At 47.9% G+C, this 18,242-nt stretch overlaps 1 protein-coding gene across 2 annotated transcripts in view; it reads left to right on the top strand.

Annotated features, from left to right (window-relative positions):
- Positions 1 to 18,242, top strand: part of ATRN (attractin) — a 199,042-nt gene that overhangs the window by 60,737 nt on the left and 120,063 nt on the right. For both annotated transcript variants that reach the window (XM_087935676.1, XM_087935677.1), the window contains exons 2-8: positions 213 to 296; positions 1,046 to 1,159; positions 6,045 to 6,173; positions 10,068 to 10,273; positions 13,084 to 13,252; positions 15,579 to 15,669; positions 16,216 to 16,459. In XM_087935676.1, the coding sequence (XP_087791802.1) occupies positions 213 to 296; positions 1,046 to 1,159; positions 6,045 to 6,173; positions 10,068 to 10,273; positions 13,084 to 13,252; positions 15,579 to 15,669; positions 16,216 to 16,459 (1,037 nt within the window). The remainder of the gene's footprint in view (positions 1 to 212; positions 297 to 1,045; positions 1,160 to 6,044; positions 6,174 to 10,067; positions 10,274 to 13,083; positions 13,253 to 15,578; positions 15,670 to 16,215; positions 16,460 to 18,242) is intronic.

An 18,242-nucleotide genomic window follows, 5' to 3' on the forward strand; every position in this document is an offset into this window, starting at 1 on the left:
TTCCTGATTTTTTTTCCCCTGTCTTTCTGCCCCTTCCCCAGTCTCCTTTCTGAATTGCACCGGCCAGACCTGTATTCCAAGAATAATTGCGCCATTCGTTTGTAAAAGAAGGAGGTTAATAACCCTGACCCTTTATTTTAGGGCATTTGGGGTGGAAGAATATAATTGTAAGTGGTTAAGGGAGTGTTACATGCTTAGTTTTCTTTTCACAGGCTTACCGGATCTTCAGGATACGTAACGGACGGGCCGGGAAATTACAAATACAAAACAAAATGCACGTGGCTTATAGAAGGAAAGTGAGTACCACATCTGGTTAATTTTTTTTTCTGGAACTGAATTGTCCAGACTTTTATCTGCATATAATGAACATTCCTGTTCCGTTAGTTTTATATTTTCTTCCTTCTTTATGCAGAGTGTCTCAAGGTTGCCCGCTTTTAAGACGAGTGGACTTCAAGTCCCAGAATGCTCTAGCCGCCTTGTGAACTTCAGCTCCCAGGATTCCTTAGCCAGAATGGCGAGCTGGGGAATTCTGGGAGTTGAAGTCCACGTGCCTTAAAAGTGCCCAAGCTTGAGAAACAACTGCGTGTATGTGCGTATCAAGTTTGTATATTAGAGGCGATTCGCTTTTAGAAATTGAGCTGGGGAATCTGGACTCCCCTTGTTCCTCTGCCTCGCTGCTGCTCTGGAGTCAGCACCCGACTCCCAGATGGTCCTGGCCCCATCCCTGCATAGGATGCAGGACCCTTATCCGAGTCCTCTCCAGACTCCTGGACTGGTCCCTGTTCTTCCCCACTGTCCGATTCCGCCACCATCTGCACGGGCCGCAAACCACAATAAAACGGTACTTTTCCAAAAGGCAACTGGACTTTGTTTTTTCCTTGAAGATCATTTGGGTGATCCTGAAGGCACAGATAAACCTCCAAGTGGCCTCCACAACTCTCGGAGGAAGGGACGTGCCGTGCAAATAGGAAAAGCGTGTATGTTGGTGCCTTTTTTGGTTTGTTTTGGAAAAAGGCTGTTTTTGAATGCATTTCCTTTTTTCTAGGCCCAATTCCGTCTTGAGGCTCCGGTTTAATCACTTTGCAACCGAATGCAGCTGGGATCACCTCTACGTGTACGATGGAGACTCCATCTATGCTCCGTTACTGGCTGCTTTTAGGTAAGATCCGGTGGGGAGCGGGGAAAAAACAACGTGAGAATTCGTATCGTGCACTTGGAAGGTCAGCGTTTCCTTTAGGGCGAGGGGGTTCTCCAACCTTTGCACCTTGGAGACTTGTGGACTTCAACTCCCAGATTTCCTCGGCCAATGCTGGCTGAGGAATTCTGGGAGTTGAAGTCCAGAAGTCTTTCAAGTTAACGAAGAGAGGAAAAACCCATTTCAAATTAAAAAAAAGAAATAAGTTCAGAAAGGAATAGGAAAGATACAAAATAAATGTGAAGAATATAAGAATACCTGAGAAAATTTGTAGAAACTATGGAACGTAATGATACGATGTGAAACCAAATGTGAAGATGAGGAAGATGTAACCGAAGTCATGTTTGTACAGAAACGTGCAAAACCTGGAACCGGGCTGTTCACCGAAAGAGATGTTTTTGAGATATAAAAAAATAAAAAACTTTTTAAACCCCCCCTCCCCAAAAAAAGTCTTAAAGTTGCAAAGGTTGGAGACCCCTGCTTGACGGCATTTAAGGAAGCGGATGTTTCCGGATGAATTTTTAAGGAGTTTCCCGCTTTGTGTCCGCCGGAATCAGCTGTCGCAGGGGCCTTTTCATCTTCAAATGCCCTTCGGAGGTTTGTCCCGGTTGGAGACCCAAGCGTTGCCACGGGAACCAGGTTGGGTGAGGGAGGCTGAGAAAGGACGGGGAGGGGCGAGGCTGGGTTTGTTGCATTGTTATCTGCCGTCGTCCTTGTTTTTAATTTGGTTTGGATTTCTGTACTTTTCATCCTCCCCGAGGAAACCCCCCCACCCAGTGATCTACGGCAAAACATATCCGGAGAGAAAAGGGCTTTAAAACGAAAGCATCACAATAAGAGCGCTGGGGCCCCAAAGGCAAAGCAAAGGCAAAGCAAAAAATAAAAAATAAAACAGAGGTGCAAAAGGCAGCATTAAAAAAACTAATAATCTGATTTTTGTTCTCCTACAAATGTAAACCGAACGTGCACTCTGTTAGAATAGATCTAATGAGCCACAAGAAGGTCGTTTGAGGAGGCTTCATCTGAATTTGGCATGAAGAAAAGACAACTGAAAGAAATAAGAAAAGAAAAGGAAAGGGAAACGAGAGAGAGGGAGGAGGGAAAGGAAAGGAAGGAAGGAAGGCAAAAGGGAAGGGAGAGAGGAAGGAGGAGAAAAATGAAGGAAGGGAAGGAAGAAAGGGAGAGAGAGGGAGAGATTGAGGAAGGAAGGAAGGAAGGAAGGAAGGAAGGAAGAAGGAAGGAAGGCAAAGAGAAGGGAGAGAGGAAGGAAGAAAGGAAAAGGGAAGGGAGAGAGGAAGGAGTAAAGGAAGGAGGGAAGGGAAGGGAAGGAAGAAAGGAAAAGGGAAGGGAGAGAGGAAGGAAGAAAAGGAAGGAAGGAGGGAAGGGAAGGGAGAGAGGAAGGAGTAAAGGAAGGAGGGAAGGGAAGGGAAGGGAAGGAAGAAAGGAAAAGGGAAGGGAGAGAGGAAGGAGAAAAGGAAGGAAGGAGGGAAGGGAAGGAAGAAAGGAAAAGGGAGAGGAAGGGAGGAAGGGAGGGAGGGATTGAGAAAGGAAGGAAGGAAGGAAGGCAAAAGAAGGGAGAGAGGAAGGAGAAAAGGAAGGAAGAAAGGAAAAGGGAAGGGAGAGAGGAAGGAGTAAAGGAAGGAGGGAAGGGAAGGGAAGGAAGAAAGGAAAAGGGAAGGGAGAGAGGAAGGAGAAAAGGAAGGAAGAAAGGAAAAGGAAGGGAGAGAGGAAGGAGTAAAGGAAGGAGGGAAGGGAAGGGAAGGAAGAAAGGAAAAGGGAAGGGAGAGAGGAAGGAGTAAAGGAAGGAGGGAAGGGAAGGGAAGGAAGAAAGGAAAAGGGAAGGGAGAGAGGAAGGAGAAAAGGAGGGAAGGAAGAAAGGAAAAGGGAGAGGAAGGGAGGGAGGGATTGAAGGAAGGAAGGAAGGCAATAGAGAAGGGAGAGAGGAAGGAGAAAAGGAAGGAAGGGAAGGGAAGGAAGAAAGGAAAAGGGAGGGAGGGAGGAACCGTTTATCTGAAATGGTATAGGGTCTCCTGCCCAAGCAAGGGGTTGGACTAACTGACCTCCAAGGTCCCTTCCAACTCTATTATTCTATGTTCTATGTTATTTTTGTGTTTTAAGGGATCCATTAAGTCCCTGGAGGTAGTTTATTGCCTCAGTAATATAGATAGTCCTCAAGTTATGAATACAGTGGAACCCAAAATTTCTGTTGCTAAGTGAGACAAGTGAGGAAGCGAGTTTTGCTCCATTTTACGACCTTTCTTGTCACAGTTATCAAGTGAATCCCTGCAGTTGTTAAACTAGCAACACGGTCGTTAAGTGAATCTGGCTTCCCCAATAACTTTGCCTGTCAGAAGGTCCCAAAAGGGGATCACGTGACCCCGGGACACACTGCGGCCGTCGTAAATAGAAGTCAGTTGCCAAGGGTCTGCATTTTGATTGCGTAACCATGGGGGTGTCTGCAAGGGTCATAAGTGTGAAAAGCAGTCACAATAAGTCACTTTTTTTCACTGTTGTCGTAAGTCAAGGACAGCCTATCTGCCTGGCTAGAGTAAAAGAGACATTTCTTTTCCGATGTTAGCATCAAAAATCGGGTTTAAGGTGGCCTTTTCATCAGTCACAGGTGTAATGAACCCGCTGCAGCTTGGCTGTTTTTATTTACTTCTCTGATTAATGAGGATTTAATCGCCCCCCCCGAGTAATTCAGACACCTACAAAACAGCATCTTAACCTTTGCACAAAGATGGAAGGTAGCCTCAGGATGAACACACGTTGGCTTCTTCCTGTCCGTGTGAGAGATTGGCCGCCTGCGTTCATTCTCTGTGACATCCCCCCCAAATGGAAATGAAGATATCTAAAGCAGGGGTCGCCGACCTTTTGGACCTCAGGAACCCTCAAACTCATCATTTTAAATCCCGCGGACCAGAGACCCTGGGAAAATCCCCCAAAAAAGTCTGCAGGAAAATCCCCACCCCGTTTTCCTACTGATCGATTGTTCTGTATTTGGGATTGCAGGATAACATCTCCAGCTCCTTCTCAGGGGAAAGAGAGAGAGAGAGAGAGAGAGAGAGAGAGAGAGAGAGAGACTTTGGCTTCCTGCAAGGAAAGCAGCAGAAGCCGCAGAAGTCTTTTTTCTCTCCCCAAACTCCGCCAGAAATGAGTCTTGCCAGCTCAGCCTCTTGGAGCAGGAGGCCTTGCAGGGTCCCAAAGACTCATTTCTGGTGGAGTTTGGGGGAGAGAAAGAAAGACTTTTGCGGCTTTCCTTGTGTGAAGCCAAAAGTAGAAGAAGGAAGAAGCGGAAAGAAGCAGCCCGGTGGCCAGGCCAGGCGTGTGGGGTGCGTGGGCGTGTTCCCCCTCTCCGCCCTTTCCCCTCCCCTCACTACTCTCGTGTTGTTCACAATGCAAGCGATGTGCAAGCCTTGTGTTCCCGCGGGCCGCGTGGGCGGCGCAGCCTTGTGTTCCTGCACAGCCTGGATTAGTTGCTTTGGGGTGGGGAGGGCATTTCTCTGCGGACCACCCAAATTTGGGCCAGTCAGTCTCTCTCAGATCAACCTGCTTCACAGGGTTGTTGTAGGGAAAAGAGGAGGAGGAATGAGCATTACATATATTTGCCAGCTCAAGTTATTTGTAAAAATAATAAAGGTGGGGTACGAAAATAAAATAAGAATAAAACAAAACAAAACAAAATATCAAAGGGGGGAGGAAGGAAGGAAGGAAGGAAGGAAGGAAGGAAGGAAGGAAGGAAGGAAGGAAGGAAGGAAGGAGAGAGACAAAGGAGAGAGAGAGAGGGAAGAAACTTGGCTATTGAGGAAAGAGCTATCCTGCAAGTATGATACCGGTAGTCCTCAACTTGCATTGAGGACTATTCACTTAATGGTCGAAGTAACCGGCACTGAAAAAAAAAAGTGACTTATGGTCAGTTTTCATACTTCCAACTGTTGCAGCACCCCCGGGGTCATATGATCAAAATTTGGAGGCTTGGTACCTTGTTCATACTTCCGACAGTTGCAGTGTCCCAGAGTCACGAGCTTTCTTGCCGCCGTCGTTCAGTGAATCCCTGCAGTCTCTAAGTTAGCAATCTGGTTGTTAAGGGAATCCGTCTTCCCCCCATTGACTTTGTTTGTCAGAAGGTCGTTAAAGGAGAGGGGGTCAGGTAACCTCCAGGACGCTACAGTGGTCGTAAGAGGCTGTAACGGTCGTAAGGGCGAAAAACGGTCCTGAGTTGTTGTTGTTTTTTTCCCAGCGTTGTCGTGACGTTGAACGGTCACTAAATGAACGGTTATAAGTTGGGGACTCCCTGTGTTTGGAAATCCCACAACAGTTTTAACCCCGTGAGGGCGAACCTATGGCACAGAGCCATTTGTGCGGGCACACGAGCCCCAGCCAAACTTACCTGCACTGCGCATGCGCGCGCCTCCCAGCTAATTTTGGGCCCGTTTGAGGCCTTTTTCGCCCTCCCGGGGGTTCGAGGGAAGCCTCTGCAACCTCTGGAGGCCGAAAAACGGGCCCGTTTAGGCACTTCTGGTATTTCCGGAAGGCCCGTTTTTCAGCCTCCTGAGGCTGCAGAGGCTTCCCTCGAGCCTCCGGGAGGGCGAAGACAGCCTCAAACGGGCCGAAAATCAGCTGGGAGGCGTGCGCAGTGCAGGTAAGGGGATAGGCGGGTGTTACACACACACACATTCGCGGGGGCGCGGGGGGCAGGGTGCATTGCATTGTGGGTACCGGCTCTTGCCGCGTGCGCACGCTTTTGGCACCCCAGAACAAACAGGGTTGTGCCTTCACTGGTTTAACCTGCTCTGTGTTTACAATCCTGTGTCCAGTTATTGAATCCCCTCACCTTGTTCAATTTTAGCGGCCTGATCGTTCCCGAACGGGAGAGTAACGAGACGGTCCCCGAAGTCACGGCCACCTCCGGCTACGCACTCCTGCACTTCTTCAGTGACGCCGCCTACAACCTGACAGGGTTCAACATCACCTACCAGTAAGCTACCCCCCCCCCCCCCTGCATGCACCTCCCACCCTTGGACTCTGTACAGATAGTCCTCGACTTAACGTCCCGCAATTCAGCCCGTCTCTGGTATTCTCTGAGCTTGGTGGTTTTCTTGCAGACGTTTCATTACCCAACTAGGTAACCTCATCAGGGCTAGAGGGAAGTGGGGATTGCAGACGGATGGAAGGAAGGAAGGGAAAGGAAAGGAAAGGAAAGGAAAGGAAGGAAGGGAGGAAGGAAGGAAAGGAAAGAAAGGAAAGGAAAGGAAAGGAAAGGAAAGGAAAGGAAAGGAAAGGAAAGGAAAGGAGAAGAAGGGAAGGAAAGGAAGGAAAGGAAAAGAAGGAAGGAAGGAAGGAAGGAAGAAGAAGAAGGAAGGAAAGGAAAGAAAGAAAAAGGAAGGAAGGAAGGAAGAAGAAGAAGAAGGAAGGGAAAGGAAAGGAAAGGAAGGAAGGAAAGGAAAGGAAAGGAAAGGAAAGGAAAGGTTTTGCAGAGAAGAGGAGGAGGAGGGAGGGAAGGGAAGGAGGTCTCTGGGGTCCTTGATGCTCTCTGAGATTGGTGGTTTTCTTGCAGGCGTTTCATTACCCAACTAGGGAACTTCATCAGTGTTAGAATGGAGTGGCGTTTGCAGGGAGGAGGAGGAGGAGGGGAGGAGGAGGAGATGATTGTGGGGGGTTTGGTGCTCTCTGAGCTTGGTGGTTTTCTTGTGGACGTTTTATTACCAAACTAGGTAACATTATCAGTGCTAGAAGGGAATAGAGTTTTGCAAAAAAAAGGAGGAGGAGGAGGAGGGCTGTGAGGTCCTTGGTGCTCTCTGAGCTGGGTGGTTTTCTTGCCGACTTTTCATGACCCAACTAGGTAACACCATCAGTGTTAGAAGGGAGAGGGGTTTGCAGAGAGGAGGAAGAGGACTGTGGGGTCCTTGGTGCTCTCTGAGCTCCTTGCAGACATTTCATGACCCAACTAGGTAACATCATCAGTGCTGAAAGGGTTTGCAGAGAGGAGGAGGAGCCCGGAGGGAGAGTGGTACCGGGAGAGGATAAGGAAGAGCGTGAGGAAGACTGGGGCATCCTTGGCGGTCTCCGATGTTGGCGGTTTTATTGCAGGCTGATGATGCAAGCACTGATGTCATTGCCTAGTTTGGTAATGAAACATCTGCGAGAAACCACTAAGCTGGCTATTAGCCGGCTGGGGAATTCTGGGAGTTGAAGTCCACTCAGCCATGTTTCTAAGGTTGAGAACCATGGTTCTACAGTTCCCTCTCTTTTTCTCTTTGTTTTAAACCTTTCCACCATGGTCAGCCACCTAGATTTGCTGGGAACCAGGCAGCATATAAATGTAATAAACTATTACGGTGGGTTGTCCTGCCAGCCAGGTGTGTAGGCTGGATTGGGCCGTTTTGTCCACCCCTCGAGTTCTCCCCAAGGACCTTGGGATAGGCAGATGTTGATGGCGGACAGTGTTAGCAGTCTCGTCGCAGGATGTAAAGCTGTCCCGAGTTAAAGCTGCCTCTTGCAATTGACCGATGGGGATTTTTGTCAATGCCGATCGTGTTCAAGTGATGCGCCAAGCGTTGTGTGTGTGTGTGCATGAAAGGAGGCTCAGCCAATCTCATTGTACACATGTTGTACTCTGACAATAAAGGCAATAATAATAATAATAATAATATTTCTGTTGGCGCTGCAATGACTCCTCTCATCCGGGACATCAGCTCTTTGAACTATTACCATCGAGAAGGAGATTCAGGGTATTAAGAACAAGGACGACTAGATTTAAGAACAGTTTTTATCCGAGTGCAGTTTTGAGTTTGACTGCAGGGTCATAAGATTTTTGTGGAATTTAATGGCTGAGAGTAATGGGGGTATTTACATTTTTAAATTGTATAGAGATTATTGTATGGTCTTTTGTGTTTAATTTTATTTTTCTTTCAATGGTGTTGTCCAGTTTTACTTGTGGAACAGCACCTCATTTCGTTGCACCCGCTTGCGAGTGTAATGACAAATAAATTCTTATGAATCTTATGAATCTTATGAATGGGAGAAACAGACAGAATGTGGAATCGGAGGAACACCAGCGCCCCCTTGTGATGTCTCTTGGAATGTCACCGTCAAAGTCATTGAGAAGAGCCAACGTTGAGGGACACGGTTGTAGAGGGCCACCCTGTCCAGAGCGGAGGGACAATTTCTCCCTCTGGGCCAGAATTGTGCCCCTTAGGTGTCAGGAATCAGGTTTTAAACAACGGGCGTTGTCTTAATTGAAGCGGCTGCGAACCGCCAGGAAAGGCTTTTGCTGCAAGGCAGGCGTTAGACGTCTTTGCGTTGGTGGAAATAAATAAATCCACCGCGTGTTGCTGCCGCCTGACTTCTCCTGACTCAGAGACAAGGTGGAGGGAGGACTCTCTCCGGTGGATTTTTTCTTCCGCCGTGCAGTTTTAAGACGGCTGGACCTTCCAACGCCCAGAATTTCCTCAGCCAGCGGAATCAGAAATGCTTCCCCAGAGAGTAGGTTGCCTGTCTCGTGAACCACTTCCTTTTTGGTGGCTTTGCGCACCAGGCGAGTTTTTTTTTCCTTGTTTATTTTCAGAACTTAGTGGTGCTCCTCTTGCAAAGTTTCGTGTGGCTTTGGTCCGAAGTATTGCAAAGGAGGCGTGGTTTCGTTGCCTTCGGGAGTGGGATGGGTCGAGGCGCAGGAGTGAATTTGTTAGTTCATGGTTTCATCTCAAAGTCTGTTTGCTTAGAAAAGGATATTTGTAGCTGCAGGGGTGAACCGTGGGGTGCTTGGTGCTTCCTGAGCTTGGTGGGTTTCTTGCAGAGGTTTCATGACCCAACTAGGGAACATCATCAGTGCTACAAGGCAGTGGGGCTTGCGAAAGGAGGAGGAGGAGGAGGAGGAGGAGGAGGAAAATAGTGACTGTGAGGTCCTTGGTGCTCTCTGAGCTTGGTGGTTTTCTTGCAGAGGTTTCATGACCCAACTAGTTAACATCATCAGTGCTACAAGGCAGTGGCGCTTGCGAAAAGGAGGAGGGGAGGAGGAGGGGGGTGGTGGAGGAGGAGGAGGAGGAGGAGGAGGAGGAGGAGAAGGAAGAAGGAAGGAGGAGGAGCAAATGAAGGAGGAGGAGGGAGGAGGAGGAGGAGGAGGAAAATAATGACTGTGAGGTCCTTCGAGCTCTTTGAGCTTGGTGGTTTTCTTGCAGACGTCACATGACCCAACTAGGGAACATCCTCAGTGCTGGTCTGCAAGAAAACCACCAACCTCAATACCAAGGACACTACCGTCCTCCTCCTCCTCCTCTTCCTCCTCCCCCCTCACAAAACCCCCCCTCTTTCCGCACTGATGATGTTACTTAGTGGTGTAATGACACCTCTGCAAGGGAACTGTGCCAAGGACCCCGCCATTCCTTCTCCTCCTCCCCTTCCCTCCTCCCAAACCCCCACTCCCTTCCAACACTGATGGTGTTAGCTAGTTGAGTAATGAAACGTCTGCGAGGAAACCACCAAGCTCAGAGAGCATCAAGGACCCCACAGTCGTCCTCTTCCTCCTTCCCACCACAAACCCCGCTCCCTTCCAATACTGATGACGTTATCTACTTGGCTAATAAAACGTCTGCAAGAAAACCACCAGGGATCCCACAGTTCAGCCCCCCCCGTGCTATAAATATTCTCTTTTAAAATCTAGGTGGCTGCAGCTTAAATTTTTCTTTAGGTAGCATTGCGAAACCCCCGGTGAAAAGAGGATTGTTCTCACGGTTCTTATTTTTCTTACCTTTAGCCACCTGTGCACGACGGCCCGGTTCCCCGGAGTTGAAGGATGACTCTGGGATCCAGCCGTCGTGCCAGAGGCTCGCAAAAAAAAAAAAAAAAAGGCACTGATTCGAATCTCTGTTTGCAGCTTTAACGTCTGTCCCCAGAACTGCTCTGGCAGAGGGGAATGCCGGCCTGTGAACGGCAGCCAAGCAGTGGAATGTGAGTGTTGGGAACACTGGAAAGGAGAGGCCTGTGATATCCCCAACTGCCCGGAAGACTGTGGCTTTTCGGAAAGGGGTCAGTGCAGCGTGAACGGAACTCAGGGCTGCGTCTGTTACCCCGGTTGGCAAGGTAGGTACAAAAGAAAACACGCACACACACACACACACACACACACACACACACACACTGATTTGCACTTCTGGGCATTGGATGCCCCGAGAGGCTTCAAACGGCATTTGCCTCGCTTTTCTAACCAACTATTTATACTTCCATCGCAGCTGTCGTAGGACAGGGGTGTCAAACTCGATTTCACTGAGGGCCGCATCAAGGGTTGCGTTTGACCTCGGGGATGCGGGGGGTGGGGGGCAGGGTGGGTGTGGTCAGCTCGATGTCACTCGTGTTGGGGACGCCTGTGGCAACACCAAGCCTTTTTGGCAGCAAAAATGTGCTCCCAAGCTCCGTTTTCAGCTGCGACCGCTTCTGTTGTCGTTCGCCGGCAGTCTGTGCAGCCGGCAGCAGAATCGGACAGTGGGGAAGAACGGGGACCAGTCTGAGAGTCTGGAGAGGACTCGGACGAGGGTCCTGCATCCGATGCAGAGATGGGGCCAGGACCATCTGGGAGTGGGGTGCTGCCTTCGGAGCCTCCGGAGTCTGGCAGCAGCGAGGAAGAGGAACCAGGGGAGCCTGTTCCCAGTGCGCGTGTGCGCAGAGCTGCTAGAAGGCGAGAGCCAGCTGAGACAAAAGGGGAAACTTGGGAGTAAGTCTGGGAGGTGATGGCTCCTCCCCTAAGGGATAAAAGTCAGGCCAAGATGACGAAACCTTTGCAGGAAGCAAAGTCATTCGTTCGCTTCAGATTTATTCTAGAAGCTCTTTGTACTTCATTTAGTTTTTTTTTTCTAGTTCATTTGATACTTCCATTATTGGCAGCCCTTCACAGAAAAGAAAGGTGGGTGCTGATCTCGAGGGACTGTTTTGAGATTCATTACCGCTTGGAATGAAAAACAATTCCCAGCGTTGCAATAAAATAAGACTTGTTTTTAAAATAAACCTACGCGTAATTACCGTCTACGACGTCTTGGTCAAGTCTTGGCCGGCAAGACCTGGAAGGCTTCCCTGAAGGCCTCTGTAGCTGAGAACAAAGCTCAGGATCGATCCAGAGCTCTTGTTATCCTCTCCAGAGGCCTTCAGGAAAGCCTTGCCGGCTGCAGAAGAAGAAGCTCCTGAAGGCCTCTGACAGCGAAAAGGAGGCCAGGGGGCGATGCATGCAAGAGAGGTTAATCAGTGGATGGCATCCCCCGAAAATAAGACCTGGTGCCTCTTTTGGTGGCCAAAAAAAAAATACAAGACAGGATCTTATTTTCAGGGAAACACAGTACGAAAATATAAAAAGAGAAACAAGAACAAGAAAGATGCTGTGAAGGTTGCGAATGCACGCCTTGGTCAGCAAATTATTTTTCCCAGCACGGTTAACATTTTGATGGTTGCATGAGGCGGTGGGCAACAGAGCTCTTCCTGTATTGGCACGTGTGATCGTTTGAACCCGTGTCCAGCTCTTGTTTAAAACTATTCCCCGACTGCCATCATTCTATCTGGTTGTTGTTGTTTTTTGAAAAAGTTTTTATTTTTTTAAAACAAACATATACAAACAAAACACAAAAGCATAAAAAAAACCTCTTCCATCGTACATACATACAGTGTCAGTTGGTTACAAACCTTTTGTGCTATTCTTTAGTAGTCCTTTCTCAATTTATATAAATTTCCACATTGTCAAGCTAACATATGCATATATGCTTATCACTTATTTATTAATCATCTGTGACCAAACTATTTATTCTATCACTTTATATGAGATAGTTCAAATTTTATTTTCAAATGTATGTTGGTTGGACAAAAAGACATGGTAATGTAATAGATTGGTTGATTTTGTAATCGGTTTAATAGATAGGTATAAAATATAATAAAGACATATATGACCATTGGATGAAAGGATAACATTTTATCTGTTTTTTAACAGTTTACTAAAAGTTACTTCTGTGAGCTGGCAAGGTATAGGTCTGTGGTGACGAATCTATTGCAGGTGTGCCACAAATCGCACGCAGAACCATTTCTGCGGGTACGCGAGCCCCAGCCAAACTTACCTGTACTGCGCGTGTGCGTGCCCCTCCCAACTGATTTTTGGCCTGTTTGAGGCCGTTTTCGCCCTCCTGGAGGCTCGAGGGAAGCCTCTGCAGCCTTGGGAGGCTGAAAAACGGGCCTTCCAGAAATACCAGAATTGCCAAACGGGCCCATTTTTGCCCTTCCAAGGCTGCAGAGGCTTCCTCGAGCCTCCGGGAGGCCAAAAACGGCCTCAAACAAGCTGAAACGTGCACAGTGCAGGGTAAGGGGGCAGGTGGGGTTTTGTGCGTGCATGCACGGGGGTGGGTGGGGCGCATTGCATTGTGAGTGCCGGCAAGCTCACGCTTTTGGCACACCACAACAAAAAAGGTTCACCATCACCAGTATAGGTAGTCCTCAACTTACAACAGTTGGTTTTGTGACTGTTTGAAGCAACAGGGGCACTGAAAAAAAAAAACATCCCTTATGACCAGTTTTCACACATGCGACCGTTGTAGAAACCCTGTGGTCATACGATTCAAAATCCAGACACTTGGCAACTGACTCATATTTGTGACGGTTGCATTGTCCCCGAGGTCACACGATCTCCATTGGCAACCTTCTAACCAACAAAACTAAAATCGGGAAGTCTGATTCACTTAACAACCGTGTTGCTAACTGAACAGCTCCAGATTCACTTAACAACCGGGGGCGTAAAATGGGTCAAAACTCATTTAACAGCTGAGATTTGGAGCTCGCTTGTAGTCATAAGTCAAGGACTATCTGTACAGTGCTCCATTAAGTTACCCGAGGTTGTAACGGACGGCGTGTTTTGCTCCCCGTAGGCGTCGACTGCTCAATTCCCGTTCCAGCCAATCGCTCCTTTTGGACCCGGGAGGAATTCTATATCCCCAAACTCCCACGAGCGTCTCACAAAGCCGTCGTGCAAGGCAAGCTCATGTGGGTGATCGGTGGCTACATGTTCAACCACACGGACTCTCAGATGGTCTTGGCGTGAGTAATGGGACTTTTCTTCCGGATAGATGTTAAAGCGGGGAACGAAATGTAAATTTCTGCAGATTAAATCCAGCAAGGTCTCTACACTAGAAGTAGGTGTGATGACCCAAAGGGGCGTGGCACAAAGGCAACCCAGTTAGATAATCCATAGGAGTCCCTTTATTAGCTCCAACTTTGCCCCCAATGTCCTGGTTACCTTCTGGGCTGGAGAAAAACGCTCCCAGGAACAGCCTTGGGCTGCAGAGAATCCAGTCCAAAACGTGGTCAACAAAAACTGTAACTATAAGTTTAATCAAAGCAGAATGAGGTCATTAGTCCAGCAGGGCAGGGGAAGGAATTCCAGATGTGAAGGAACGGGAATAACTGAACACGGTTGGGAGGATGCTAGGAACACAGATAAGCAAAGTCAACACAAGATAAACTCATATTTGTTCCCAGCAGCTGCTGCTCTCAGCGTGCATTTTTAAACTCTCTTCCCAGGTGTGCTTAATGAAGGGAATCAGGGCCCATTCCTCCCCCGTAAGCCATGCAACCCATGTTTCTCCCTTCTCCGTTCTTCCCTGCGTGCCCTAGGATGAAGAGGGGGGTGGGTCTGGGTCTTCCTCTGAACTCCTTCTCCCTTGTTCTCCCTCTTCCCTGCTCTGCCCAGCTGGACTTTGCCCTTCCCCAGTTTCCTCCCCAGCCAACGGAGCCACACTCCCGCTCCCTGTCGGCTGTTCGTCTTCCTCCTTGGACAGGAGCGTGTCAATAGGCTTTTGATCGTAGTGTGACTTTCTAACACCTTTGAGAAGACTTAAGCTCGTAAAAGCTAGACAGGTCAAGAATTCTTGGTGTTTCAGAGGCACGTGAGCCGTAGCGGCGCAGTGGTTAAAGTGCAGTATTGCAGGCTAACTCCGCCCACTGCCAGCCGTTCGATCCTGATTGACTTAATCTTGATTGAGTCTTCCGTCCTTCTGAGTTTGGTAAAATGAGGACCCAGATAGTTGGGGATAAGAGGCTGACTCTGTAAACCACTTAGAGAGGACTGTAAAACACGGTGAAGCGGTATATAAGTCTAAGGACTATTGCTATGTGGTTGACTATACAGTCATGTGGGTTTCTCAGCAATTGTATGAATGGAGGACTTCTTCAAAGATTGACTGATTACTGGGCGTTATAAAGTAAAGATAAATAGCAATAGCCCTTGGACTTATATGCCGCTTCACAGTGCTTTCCCGCCCTCTCTAAGCGGTTTACAGGGTCAGCATTTTACTCCCCTAACAATCTCCACTGTTTCTTCCAGCGGGTGAACATTTTTCTCACCCAACATGTGCAATTAAAAAAAAACACCTCTTGTGCTTTACCTCATGAGTGCTGAATATGGTAATTTAAAAATGGATCATTGATTATTTTGTCCCTGGTGGGTTTTTTCTCTCTCTTTGGGTGGTTATTTTGTGTGGGTGAACTGCATTAATTTTGTTTTCTTAGAGAAGGAAACTGGGGTATGTCACCTTGTATTCTACATTAAATTATGTCCATGTTTGACAAATTCACTTTCCTGACTGAGGGAATCTTTGGTGCTGTCTGACCTCAAACTTAAGGGGTATCATCAGGGCTAGTAAGAAGTGGGGTTTGCTCTCAATTTACATACTAGTGTCTTGTCAACCTCAGAGAGCATTAAGGACCCATAGTTGTTGTCTCCTCCTCCTCCTCCTCCTCCTCCTCCTCCTCCTCCTCCTCCTCCTCCTCCTCCTCCCCCCCTTCTCCTCCTCCATCATTCCACAAACGCCCTTCCTTCTGGCACTGATGATGTTACCTAGTTGGGTCATGAAGAACCACAAAGCTCAGAGAACACCAAGGACCCCACAGCTCACCCCCTGAGCTACACATATTGCCCTTTGTTAATTTACGGAGTCTTTAAGGATTTTCTGAAAACGACGCCGCGGTAAAGAAAACCTATCCATTTACAACTTCTGTATGTAGATCCCTAATTCTTCTAGCCGCTTATTTTTCGTCTCCCTCGGACAATTTCCAAGAGGGAAGGATGTGAGGTTGCTGCTAAGCCAATGGAGTGGATCTGCCCTCCTGCTTCCATTGTTCCCTCCGTGAATAGTTTTGAGCGTTAGTGCAGAATGGTTTCTTTGCTATATATATATATAAAAAGCAGTATAGCCCATACCTAAATCAGCTTTGCTTTTATTGACATAGCAGACATTCATCCATAAAATATCTCCTGCCTTTTTTCCCTCCTGCCTTCCTTTGTTTTTCTTCTTTGAGAACAGTGGCTTTGTTCTCCCATGCGAAAGGAGTTCAGGCGTTGTGTTTTGTCCTTTTTATCGCACAGGTATAATCTGGAGTCCAGAGAATGGATGAGCCTGGGCAGTAGCGTCAACGCCGTGGGGATCAGATATGGGCATTCAATAGCCTTACACGAAGTAAGTGGCTTTTTTTAATTTTTATTTCTTTGCGTTCCTGAAACTTTTCTAATTTGGCTGGGATACCAAACCCCTGGCTTAGAGGAAAACGGCACAGGAAGTCCTCGAGTGATGTGGCGTTAGTGACCGTTGGGAGTCAACTGTCAACACAAGATAAAATCATGTTTGTTCCTGCAGACGCCGCTCTCAACTTGCTTCTCTTTTAAATTCTCTTCCCAGCTGTGGCTAATGAAGGGAATCAGGGCCCTTTCCTTCCCCGTAAGCCACCCAACCCATGTTGCTCCCTTCTCCGTTCCTTCCTGTGTGCCCTAGGATGAAGAGCGGGTGGGCCTGGGTTTTCCTCTGAAATCCATCTCCCTTGTTCTCCCTCTCCCCTGCTCTGCCCAGCTGGACTTTGCCCTTCCCCAATTTCCTCCACAGCCAATGGAGCCACGCTCCCACTCCCTGTCAGCTGTACGTCGTCCTCCTCTTCGGATTCAGACTCTGACAGGGGGCGTGACCGTAACCCTAACACGTCCCTCCGTGCCCTCTCTCTGTTTCTTCTAGAACAAAATCTACATGTATGGAGGCAAGATAGACGAAACCGGCAACGTAACCACGGAGCTCTGGGTCTTCCACATCTCCAACCATTCCTGGGTCCCCCTGTCGCCAAAGGCCAAGGAGCAGTACGCCGTGGTGGGCCACTCCGCCCACATGGTCACCCTGCAGGACGGCGCGGCGGTGATGCTGGTGCTCTTTGGGCATTGCCCTCTTTACGGCTATATCAGCAGCGTGCAGGAGTACAATCTCGGTGAGCGTCGTCTGGTCGTGACTTTCACTCTTGCGTAAAATAACAGATTGACAGAGGTGGGAGGGACCTTGGAGATCTTCTAGTCCAGCCCCTGCCCAGGCAGGAAACTCGACACCATTTCAGTCTCTTCTCGAAAACCCTCCAGGGTTGGAGCACCCATGACTTCTAGTGGCAAGACTGTTCCGCCGATCAATTGTTCTCCCTGTTAGGAAGTTTCTCCTTAGTTCCAGGTGGCTTAGACTTAGGATAACTTTATTGTCACTTTGAAGGTACGCTAATCGGCGTATATTAAAACGGAGATTTCATTGCACAAGAGTTCTCAAAGGGTCACCACCTCCAATAAACACGACATGAACACGACAAACAAACCAGTACACGGATAAAAGTGATGTGTGTGCCCACATACGTTATATGACGTCATATGAAAAACAACACAGTCTCGTTCAGATGTACACGGCAAGAAAAACAAACCTTGCAAGTTTACCAGACGGATGGCATCGGGGACAAAGCTGTCCCAGCGTCTGGATTGCCCTCCCTTGTTTCTTGTCCTCCCCTCAGGTGCTTTGGAGAATAGCTTGACTCCCTCTTCTTTGGGGCAGCCCCTCAAATGTTGGAAGGCTGCTCTCCTGTCTCCCCTGGTCCTTCTCTTCCCAAGACTTAGCCAGGCCCAGTTCCTGCAACCGTTCTTCACATGTTTTAGTCTCCAGTCCCCTCATCATCCTGGTTGCTCTTCTCTGTAACTTTTTCTAGAGTCTCAACATCTTTTTTCTATCATGGAAACGAAGGGCTGCGATAGACCTGCCTTTCCTTTCACCTACACAATCTCCTTCCTTTGGCAGCGGTCCTGTGGCTGCCTCAGGAATCTTACTCTGCCATTTTGACAGCTGTTAAGAATGCTCCCTTTTACCTAGACTCCCATTATTTTCCCATTGTTTTATTTATTTTTATTTATTTATTTGATTTGTCAATCGCTTACAAGATAATAGGCATAAGTATAAACATAGTTATGAATACATGAAATGGATACATATGAGAAAAATGAAAAGAAACAATAGGACAGGGACAGTAGGCACGTTGGTGCGCTTATGCACGGGGCCTACAGACCTCTTAGGAAAAGGGTGAGGTCAATAGTAGACAATCTAAGCAGGTTAAAGTTTTTGGGGTTTGGGGAAGAAACCACAGAGTCAGGTAGAGGATTCCAGACATGGACCACTCTGTGGCTGAAGTCGTATTTCCTGCAATCAAGTTTGGTGCGATTAACCTTGAGTTTGTATCTATTGTGTGTTCTTGTGTTGTTATGGTTGAAGCTGAAGTATTCATTGACAGATAGGACATTGCAATGTATGATTTTATATACTATATTTAGATCAGACCGAAGGCGGCGTTAATTCAAGGTTTTCTAGGTCTAGAATTTCTGAAGGCATAAGGTATTCTGCAACGAGTAGAGGAATGGAGAACTCTTCTTGTGAAATATTTCTGGGCTTTCTCAACTCTGCTAATATCAGATACGTAATGTGGGTTCCAGACCGAGGAGCTGTATTCGAGTATTGGTCTAGCAAATGTTTTGTATATGGTGCCATTCCATTTTGTGGCCCTCTCGCCTACGAGGCTAAATCCCCTCATTTGTTCTTTCGTTGCATGCTTCCTTTCGACGCCCTCCGAGGAAATACCGTCCTGAGGGATCCTCGGTGCTCTCTGAGCTTGGTGGTTTTCCTGCAGACGTTCCTTGACCCAGCTAGGGAACATCATCAGTGCTCTGATGTTACCTAGCAGTAATGATGTT

Source organism: Pseudonaja textilis, chromosome 6 (genome assembly GCF_049901715.1).
Source record: "Pseudonaja textilis isolate UNSWEBS1 chromosome 6, rPseTex1.2, whole genome shotgun sequence".
NCBI classification, from domain to species: domain Eukaryota; kingdom Metazoa; phylum Chordata; class Lepidosauria; order Squamata; family Elapidae; genus Pseudonaja; species Pseudonaja textilis.